The sequence below is a fragment of the Morone saxatilis genome, unplaced genomic scaffold (assembly GCF_004916995.1).
Source record: "Morone saxatilis isolate NCDOM2014 unplaced genomic scaffold, NCSU_SB_2.0 Contig0, whole genome shotgun sequence".
Lineage (NCBI taxonomy): Eukaryota > Metazoa > Chordata > Actinopteri > Moronidae > Morone > Morone saxatilis.
In genome coordinates, this window is record NW_023339650.1 from 20,462,347 (window position 1) to 20,472,068 (window position 9,722).

General features: G+C 42.0%; 3 protein-coding genes across 3 annotated transcripts in view; all 3 read right to left on the bottom strand.

The window, feature by feature from the left end:
- LOC118334701 (translocon-associated protein subunit alpha-like) overlaps positions 1 to 2,149 on the bottom strand; it is a 4,592-nt gene extending 2,443 nt beyond the window's left edge. The window contains exons 1-4 of the mRNA XM_035670778.1: positions 1,996 to 2,149; positions 605 to 738; positions 228 to 324; positions 15 to 139 (exon numbers count right to left, since the gene is read on the bottom strand). Coding sequence (XP_035526671.1) covers positions 15 to 139; positions 228 to 324; positions 605 to 738; positions 1,996 to 2,065 — 426 coding nt within the window. The 5' untranslated portion in view covers positions 2,066 to 2,149. The remainder of the gene's footprint in view (positions 1 to 14; positions 140 to 227; positions 325 to 604; positions 739 to 1,995) is intronic.
- A 1,193-nt stretch (positions 2,150 to 3,342) lies between these two features.
- Positions 3,343 to 8,785, bottom strand: LOC118323228 (LIM zinc-binding domain-containing Nebulette-like). The gene is made up of 3 exons (XM_035655170.1): positions 8,645 to 8,785; positions 5,896 to 6,026; positions 3,343 to 5,435 (listed from the first exon to the last, which is right to left on the bottom strand). The coding sequence occupies exons 1-3, from the start codon at positions 8,751 to 8,753 to the stop codon at positions 5,259 to 5,261; spliced, it is 417 nt and encodes a 138-aa protein (XP_035511063.1). The 5' UTR covers positions 8,754 to 8,785; the 3' UTR covers positions 3,343 to 5,258.
- A 545-nt stretch (positions 8,786 to 9,330) lies between these two features.
- Positions 9,331 to 9,722, bottom strand: part of LOC118334788 (nebulin-like) — a gene marked incomplete in the record, with an annotated part of 49,029 nt that continues 48,637 nt past the window's right edge. The window contains 1 exon segment of the mRNA XM_035670889.1: positions 9,331 to 9,534. Within this exon segment, the coding sequence (XP_035526782.1) occupies positions 9,400 to 9,534 (135 nt within the window).

Here is a 9,722-nt window from a genome sequence, read left to right on the forward strand (position 1 = left end):
AGAGAGAGAGAGGCAGCAGCAGTGTGTGTTTGTACCTGTGGGTAACGGAAAGAGGCGTCCAGAGACTCCACGACGAAGTTCTCGGAGCCTTTGTTGGAGAAGCCGAGCAGGAACTTGACGATGTTGTTGGCGGGAAAGTCTGGAGAGAAACAAGATGGTGGATCAAACAGTTTCCACTACGGCGGGTCGGATCTGTGGACGAGGGCAGAACCTTCACAGGAAGTTACCTTCTCCTTTCACAAACAGGATGGTGGTGTCGGCGTTGGGGGAAGCCTTCACCTCTCCGACCAACGCTTCTTCCTCTTCGTCTTCTTTCTCTTCCGTCTAGACACACACAGGTTTAATTCCCCTTTATAATACAACTTTAAACAAAGCTACCGACTCAAATAACAGAATGAATGATCCTTTTATCTGTTGCTGCTTGAACATTCAGCTTTACAGACAAAGAATAATGTCTTTTATTCCTTTGAACACAACAAGAACAGGATTCACATCACTTGATCAGGTTAGATCGCTCTCAGAGTATCGATGGATCAATAATGTGTTGATAGAGATAGTATCACTGCTGCATTGATCATTTTTAACCCTCGATGTAACCACTCACCAGTTCCGCGTTCTCGTCGTCTTCTACTTCCGCCTCGTCGTCCTCGTCCTCTGCCGTCACGTCGTCCACCACGTCTTCGTCCACAGCCTCGGCCTCCTCGTCCTCAGTCAGATCCTGAGCGCTCACCTCCGGCCCTGATGGGCGGGAAACGAGGAGCATCGTTAAAACTCAACCTTCCTTACAATGACAGTTCACAGCGACTACGTTTATATTCCACCTTTGATAAGGGACGTGTAAACAGCACATCCAGCTCCGATAGTCCTCATCAGTGTGGATATTATTCGGGTTTTAGCAGCATTATCTGTCGCAGTTTGACAAACCGACAGTTTGAGGCTGGAAGGAGAAACACACTAACTTTTAAACATTAAGAAAGATGTTTGGATATGTGTAAATACCACAACGCCGACCTTTTCAAGAAGGTTTTTACCAGCGGAGCAGTCATTAGTTATTACTGAATGCTGCCCACACTATACTTCATCCCTTTGAGGGTGGACTAAATAATAGAAACAGCCCTCAAGCCTCCACACTGACTTTACAGTTGAAAGTGAACATTATAAACTTCATGTGGGAATGAATTACTGCAGGACTGCTGTTGAAGACCGGAAACATCTGCAGCAGTGCTCTTCTCCTGCTCCAATGTGAGTGTTAATGCAAACATATATCTGCACTCTTCTGCTCGTTGCTTTGAATCCACCTGCTTACTAATAAATCTCACTGTTTTTAATGTGAAAGCAGAAGATTAGTGTCAGATTAACGAGCCCAAGGACACAATCACAGCTAATATCAGAGCTTACTGCCCCGTTCAGAGGCAAATAACTCCAACAACTGCAGATTAACAATCAATTACTTTACCCCCCTGTCATTAAGAGTCTAAATGCAGATTAAAAAAAACGCACGCTGTGTAAAATGAGCCACTGGGACCACCGTACCTGCGCCGTAATGTGCCACTAGCCAGTTAACGCGACTTTTACACGCGTTTATGCACCACCCTCATTATTAAATGTAGTAACACGAGGACTTTAACCTCCATTATAATTAATTTAACTTCTGTTTGTTTCCGAGAGAAGCTGCAGACAGTCAGCACGTTAGCAGAGCCACCTAGCTCCCCGGCTAACATAAGGACACGTCAGTCTAACAGGCGGATAAAATACAGACATTTAACAAACTGTGGCTCACCTACAGGGAGGAATAAAACACCGAAACACTACAACACCACACACCGATACTACTACACACCCTGAGAGAGCGAGGAGGATTTCTACAGCCACTTACTTTGAGTTAGCACATGTTAAATGGAGAAAGGCCTTCCTCTTTTTTTTCTCCCCCCACACTCGCATATTAAAGCTCAGTATGTGCTTTAAAAGACCCCGTTATCACACACAAACACGTACCTTTGATGAGGAGAGTGGCCGGGAAGGCTAGCAGCACCAGCAGCAGCAGTTTAGGCAGAAATTTCATCATTTTGAGGCTGAAATCAGCGAGTTCGTCTTCATCCAGAGTCTGACAGACAGCCGGGCACAGTTGCTTTAACGCATGCGCAGACGTGACCAGTATGTGGTGTTGTGGTGACTTTGGTTAACCCCGTCAGATGATGTCACCGCCCGCTCCAACCGTCCTCCGCGGTTCGGGTTCGGTTCGGGGTGGTGGAGATAACGAGCAGGGGTTGAGGGGGGGATTAGGTTGAGGTTGAGCATTTTATAAGAGATCTTTCTGGGTTAAGGGATAATATTATTGAATAAATTAATGGGGAACTCAGATCGACACGGTAACCGATTTCGACGCTACACCGGAAGTCCAGGCTGCCAGGAAAAAGTCGAATAAAAGAAATATATTTATTTCATGACAGCTGCTCAGATGGTAAACTTCCCCTTAAAAGTAACATTTAAATTCATAATTTATTCTAAAACGGATAAATATCAGGTATGTTTTTCAGATATAGTAAATAAAAGGAGAGTTCCGGCACCAAATTTCAAAATAAAGGACTGGACCCACCTACAACAGACCATAATACAGCTATCAACATGGTTTCCAGTGTTTTTAAAGGTTTATCCACATAGGATAGCACCTTATGTTGAGGTTGAGCATCTTAAAAGTTTTATCAGTACTTTTTTTTCCTGGCGGGAATGGGCTTCCATATTAAAGAGATCTTGCTGGGCTAAGGGGATACGATTAAATAAATTAATGAGGAACTCAGATCGACACGGTAACCGATTTCGACGCTACACCGAAAGTCTAGGCTGCCAGGAAAAAGTCAAATAAAAATATATATTTATTTCATGAGCTGCTCGGATGATAAACTTCCCCTTAAAAGTACCATTTAGATTAATAATTAACTCTTAATCGGATAAATATCTTTTTCAGATATAAATAAAAGGGGAGTTCCTGCACCAAATTTCAAAATAAAGGACTGGACCCACCTACAACAGACCATAATACCAGCTATCAACATGGTTTCCAGTGCTTTTAAAGGTTTATCCACATCTGTATATGTTTGTAAAAACAATAAAACCGGCCATATTTTATATTAGGTATAAATATGATTTTTATTTATTTATTTTTATTGTGACTCTTCATGTCTAGAATTAATTGATTTAATTTCTCAAGTAAATGCCATTACACCACATATATTAGTGAAATTGTAAGTTTTAATATGTAATCTATACGAATGTGTGTATAAAAGCGGATTTTCTTCGATTCTGAATAAGAAGAACCACATTTCTGTTGACAAGTTATTTGTTTTTATTTCTACCACATTGCAATTATCATATGGCAAAAAAAGAAACATAACTGAGATTGAGTGATATATAATTTCAAATAATATGCAAATAAACTATAATCTGTAATGACTAAATCAAAACTTTACAATGGTGACATTAGAAGCCAAAAATCCTCAATGCAAGAGAATAAAAAAGAAATGACACAAAGTGCCTATTCCAAAAATCAACACAGTTAACACATGAATACTCTGTAAATTATATTCTATTGCATGTAGTATTTATGAAATCAAACATACAAAAAGCTCTCCAGCTAGAATGACAACTCATGGATGGCTGAGTGAAGTTTTTATTCAACACATGACCAGGATGCAATCCACACAGCAAGACAACAAAACCCCAAAAACACGACGTACTGGATACACACGAGTAAAAGAGTAAAATATATCTTTCCAAAACATAGACAGGAGCCCGTGTATCAAAATAGTCTGCGACATACAGAAATCTCAAGGCCTGACGTACTCACAGTCTGTTCAGATTTCAGTCCACGTTAAACCGTTACTGTGTGTGGAGGTTAAATCATCTGGACAGCACGTGACGTGAAAACTTTTTATTCATAGTTAAAAATAAACAAAATCATTTGATACAAGAAAAAGAAAAGACACAGTGTGTTAGTTCAGTCCTTTACAAACACAGAGGTTAGTGTTGCTGTGTGACCTTTCTGTCTTTCTGTAGATTATATCACAAGTCAAAAACTAAACTACACTCACCTGAACATGAATTAAAACTCAAGATAAATAAATGATTAAACTTGAGAGATCTCTAAAACCGTGTTCCTATTAATTTGTTATCATGGACTTATTTAAATTCATAAACTTGTACTTCTTTCCTCCCTCCTTCCTTTGGTTGCATCGTTCGCAGGAACAGACAGAATATTCAGTCGTTATCTCCCTCTTTCCCGTCCTATTCTCATTTCTTAAAATGTGTTTCCTACCTTCTTTCCTTCCTCTGCTCCTCTCCCTTCAATATGTTTCTCATTGTCAAATTCAATACTTCTTGACTTCCCTGTCTGTATCTCTCGGCCTATCGGTTCCTCCTGAAGACGTTAGAATCTTTAAAAGCAGGAAGAAACTGTGCATTTGTTGGGGACTATATTCAGTGGCGGATTAATCCACATGTGGTGCTCTGGTGAGTGTTTGGAACAGCAGTGAAAAACAACAGCGTAATTCACTGACAACAAGAAACATATAGAACTCTTTAAACGTCCTAGCCCGATAATCAGACTGAAATGATTTTTGTTTTCTGACTAATTTCGTTCACATTCTGCTTGAATCCGAGCCGATAGTCTAATATAGTTTGCTGCAGGTCGTTAAGCAAGTTACAGATGTTTCTAATCTCTCACAACTTGTCTTCATGCATCCTTCCTCTCGTATTTCCCTCCTCTAGTTACATAACTTATCGACAGCATGCTAGATTTATACCTTCTCTCTCTCTCTCTCAATGTAAGAAAAATCTCCTTCCTCAGATATTCTGTCAGCTGGTATCAGCAGTCGGTGGTGTTCTGCGTATTCCAGCAGTTATCAATAATGAAGAATTGCAAATGTGCTTTTTTTTGGGTAAATCAACGTCTTCTTAAACTTCTTCCGTAGTTATGATTGCCTACATTTCCCAAAATGCCTTTCAATAACACCCAGAGAAGAAGCATGAAGCTGAAATATAAATTATATCTGTGTGTGAGAAACAAAAACAACTTGATGTTTTTTTTACCTGTGAATCAATTTCTGTTTTCATAATCTACTAGAACAGCTGGAAACATCTGGATGTGATGTCCACAGGAAGAAGATCATCACAGACTGCTGATCTTATAACAGTGAGGGTGGATTTCATTCTTCGCCCACCTCCTCTCTCTCTCTCTCTCTCTCTCCCTCTGCCTCCCTCCTCTAGTTGCAGCACTCCACGTAATTTGCTGGCAGCATGCCCGACTTGCCGGTTCTCTGCACGGTGCCGTACATCCAGCCCTCGTCGATGGGCTGAGCGTTGATGATGACGTCGCCGTCCCTGAACGAGACCTCGTCGTGGTCTTGAGCCGCGTAGTCATACAGCGCCCGGTAAACACGCTGCAAACAACACGACAGCGAGAGGTTAGACTTGTGGACTGTGAGGCTCCACAGAGACCTCTAATCCACCAAGGCAGATTAGGGGCCAGTGCCTAAACTTAAACCAGTTCTTCATTGTGCCCTCATACTGTTGAGATTATTTTGAAGCTTTATATGTTAAAGGTCCAGTGTGTAACATTCAGGACGCTATATATATGTATATAGATATATATGAGTATACTATAATAGTCTAGGTATACCCATATGTTTTATACTGATATCATTTGATTACGATATATATATATATATTTATTAAGTTTAAGGCCTCAGGACTTTATGTGAAACTTTGTTAACAACTAGTGGGGGTCAGGACCCTCAGGTTGGGAACCAGTAACCTAAATGCACCAATAAACAACTACCCAGTGTGAAACTGATGATGGGATCATAAAATGAAGGATGAAACTCGCTTTGGAGCGTTTACCATGGTGGCTGAGTGCGGCGGGGAGGTGACGGATCTGACAGACGACATGCTGGTCTGGTGCATGTAGCCGTGATACTGCTGCTGCTGCTGCATCTGGATGCCCTGATGATATGCTCCAGGAAGGACTGGAGCTGGGCGAGAGACACACAAACACACAGACAGAGAAAGAAAGAGAGAATAAGTTGGTTGAAAAGTCTTTCCTGCATCTCTTTGATACAACAGTTTGACACCTGAAGAGTCTCCCCTGCTGTGAGCACGCTGTGAGTTTTGGGGAGAATTATGGGGTTCAAACAGATAAAGATCCCCTAGAGACATGTAGTAAGACATATAAATAGTTAGCTTGGAACAAAAAAGTGTGTTTGACATGTTGACATCTACTCCTTCTACTTTATTAAAAACTCCTGAATTTATTAATATGCTAATTTTATCAATTTCTAAAGTTTTCCTGCTGGACACAAGATGTCAATGGAGGTCAATCACAAATCATGCTCGTAAATCAGATGTTCAGTGAGCTCAAAGAAACCTTCCACTTTTGTGTGAAAACATCCTCCTAGTGTCAAACTCAAACATCACACTGTGGGAACAAGACGAAAAATGATTACTGAGTGGAAAGCTTTAAAGACGTCCTGAAAGAAGTCGGTGAATTAGTCAGTTTCACTTGTGGATTAGAGCCAGCACTTCAAACAACGTGGAAGACACAAACACATGCGAGTGTGTGTCTCCGTCATCCTGCTACTGTGCGTCAAGGTGAGAAAGACGGCACGAGTAAAGATACCGGGAGTTTCGCTGCTGCTGCGGTCCCAGAGGTCAGAGGTCAGCGAGCTGACAGACTGAGCCTGGCTGTGGGTGAGAGACTGCTGCGAGTGCTGCCTGCTCAGTCTGCGGTCGGCCCGCTCTAGCAGGCAGTCGCCACCAGGTGGCAGCACAGGGGCAGGAATATTCACAGTGCACAGACAGAAAACAAAGAGAGGGAAGAGAGAGACATAAAAGTGAGCCAACGAAGAGAGTGAGGAGTTTTTATCCAGCACAGATACATATGAACATCACTGTGATATAATGGCCCAGTGTGTAACATTGATGAGGATCTATTGGCAGAAACTGAATATAGTATTTATAGGTATGTTTTCTTTAGCGTAGTATCTGAATATAAGAATTGTTTTTGTTACCTTAGAATGACACATTTTTATCTACAGATGCCATATTTCTACAGTAGCCCAGAACAGACAAACCAAACACTGGCTGTAGTTTCTTCAAGGTCGTCAAATACAGACGCGAGCAGTGTTCAGTTAGTTCCAATCTGCCACTAAATCATACACACTGGTGGATAAGGCTGCCAATATTCTACAGTTAATACTGTCAACAAATCCTATGAAATGACACTCAAAACATTCGTGAAAAACAACACAAATATATAGTTTATAGTCATTTTTAAAAGAGCGGCTAACTGTAGTTTTTATCAAACATAAAGGAGGAAACAGTGCATCTGTTAGGGACTATTTTCAGTGGCGGATTAATCCACATTTGGTGCTCTTGTGAGTATTTGGGCAGCAGGACGGTGTATGTGGGATTGAGTCAAAATAAACTACATTGTGTGTGTTAGTATTGAAGAACGTTCAACAGTGCAGCTCACTGATGTGTTTTTAATAGTTTTTGGACAATAATGGAGCTCTGTGAGTCTGAACATGAGATTAGTTGACTATGAGAAAAATATCTGACTGATCTGGCTGATTCAAAGAAGAAAACCATGAAAAACAGCAAATTCAACTTGATTTTTACAAGAGCATGTGCTTTTAAACATTTTGTAAACGTAATAAATTGGTGTGTAAATTCTAGAAAGAAAATAAGAACAGGTGGAAATAGAAACAAAGGATTTATATGGACTTTACACACTGGAGTTAATTAAAAGGAGTGTTCCATGCAAACACAACATCTGACGCCTTCGTCGTGATAAATTACAGCCTCCAAACATTGTTATTCCTCCAGCAGCCTCTTGTTATTTTAGTCAAGTGAACTACCGGACATCCTGCGCAGGCTCTTGGACTGGATGTTGTCCTCCAGAGGGTCAAAGTCAAAGATGGAGCCGGGGTCTGTCCTCCACACCTTCAGGTCTTCAAAAAGGAGGCAGAGGTCATTTGAAGAACACGGACTATGCTTACATGGACTGTGTTAACAATCCAACATGTGTTCATGTGTCTGTGAATAGAACAAGTGCCTCTCCTCATATTAGTCAGAAAGAGTTCAGATTCTGCCCCACCAGAGCAAATATCGATCACAATACTGCAAGTCGTATAAAATCATTTGAGCTCTAATAAAAGAAGATAATTATGAAATAAAAATAGCGAAAACCCGAAAAGTCAAAGCTGGATTCTGGATCCGTCGACTTTACCTGAAAACAGTAAATTTAAACATTATAACAAAAGCACCTGATAAACCCAGAGAGCAGCAGAGAGAGAAAGGTTTGATTGACGGTGATGTCTGTCCAATGTATGACCTCACTTGGAACGACACTTCCAAGCTGAATTCCTCATCAAGTTGCGTACAGCTCTCCACAGTTTTCACTTCCTGTTCATTAACAATGGTCCACAAAGATGAAAGATATGTTTCTATAAAGCCAATAACCATATTTGTAACTTTAAAATGATTTCCTAAAAGGCTTTTATTGTGAAACATCCTGTCTGTGGAAAGTGTTGACTTTGATGAAGATCACCCTGAACATCCTCTCTCACACACACAGTTTGGGGTCACTGACCTACGATGATGCCTCCTGGTCGTCTGTCCATCTCCACCGCCTGCGGGTGAATCCCTTTGCTGTATCCTGCCTCTCCCATCATCTGATTGGCTCTCTGGTAGCGCTCCATGCTGGGATCATCCAATCCGGGCGTGCAGCCTCGACCGCGCGCCCTCTCAAAGTCCTCGTGGTACTTGGCCTGTTGGAGGGAGTAAACACACGTTTACACTCCAACATCGATATCGTAGAAATAAAACAGAGTTAATACACACACACACACACACACACAGGGTGCATTTGGTCAGTGAGCAAATAAAACACACAGGAAATGTATTTAAATCTTTTATTATCAACACACACACACAGCTTTCACCCTACGTACTCTCACATAGATCATGTCAGACTGGATTCTCTGGGTTCAGATCTACCTGAGGACCTCCAGTGTCCAGCACACACACACACACACACACATGCACACACTGCTCTGTCCTCCACGCTGTCTGGTGATCGGCGTTAGTAGCGGTGCGTCAATCCCACCCGAGGTGCCACGTCACTCGTGTTAGCTCCACCCACAGCCTAGGCGGCAACCAGTCTGCTACCATGGAGACCGAGTCCTGTGTCTTCCTGACACGCCGGTACTCAGGTGTGTCCAGCTCGGTGCAGCTCCGCCCCCTCATCTCCTGCAGCCCACGCTGGTACTTCACCTGTTCACACACACACACACACATCATATTTTATATGATAATACCCTCAGTGTGTCTGTGTGTCTGTGTGTGTTAGTGTGTCTGTGTGTGTGTGTGTGTGTGTGTGTGTCTTGCCGAGCTGATGTTCTCCTGGTTCTGTCTGACTCTCTCCAGTTCTGGAGTCACTCCGATGCTTGTGGCCTTCACTGCGCTCTGCTTGTACTTCACCTGGTAGGAAGATGGACAGGAAGCGTTCTGTTATAGATCCTAATGAACTAAACTGAGTCAGATTAGATGATCGTACAGTCATGGACATGGCCACCAAAATGGAATGCAGCCATTTTTAACAAAGTAAAAGATAACTGCCATGAACTCATTAGAGATGGAGTGCTGGCCTGGTCGCCATGACACCAGAG

Bases quoted from the DNA above. Each gene is read 5' to 3' on its own strand.
- LOC118323228 (XM_035655170.1), bottom strand. From the start codon at position 8,753: ATGGAGCGCTACCAGAGAGCCAATCAGATGATGGGAGAGGCAGGATAC. The intron at 6,027-8,644 runs GTCAGTGACCCC...TCTCTCGCCCAG, and splicing joins ACCAGGAGGCATCATCGTAG to CTCCAGTCCTTCCTGGAGCA. The intron at 5,436-5,895 runs GTAAACGCTCCA...TGTTGTTTGCAG, and splicing joins CGCCGCACTCAGCCACCATG to CGTGTTTACCGGGCGCTGTA.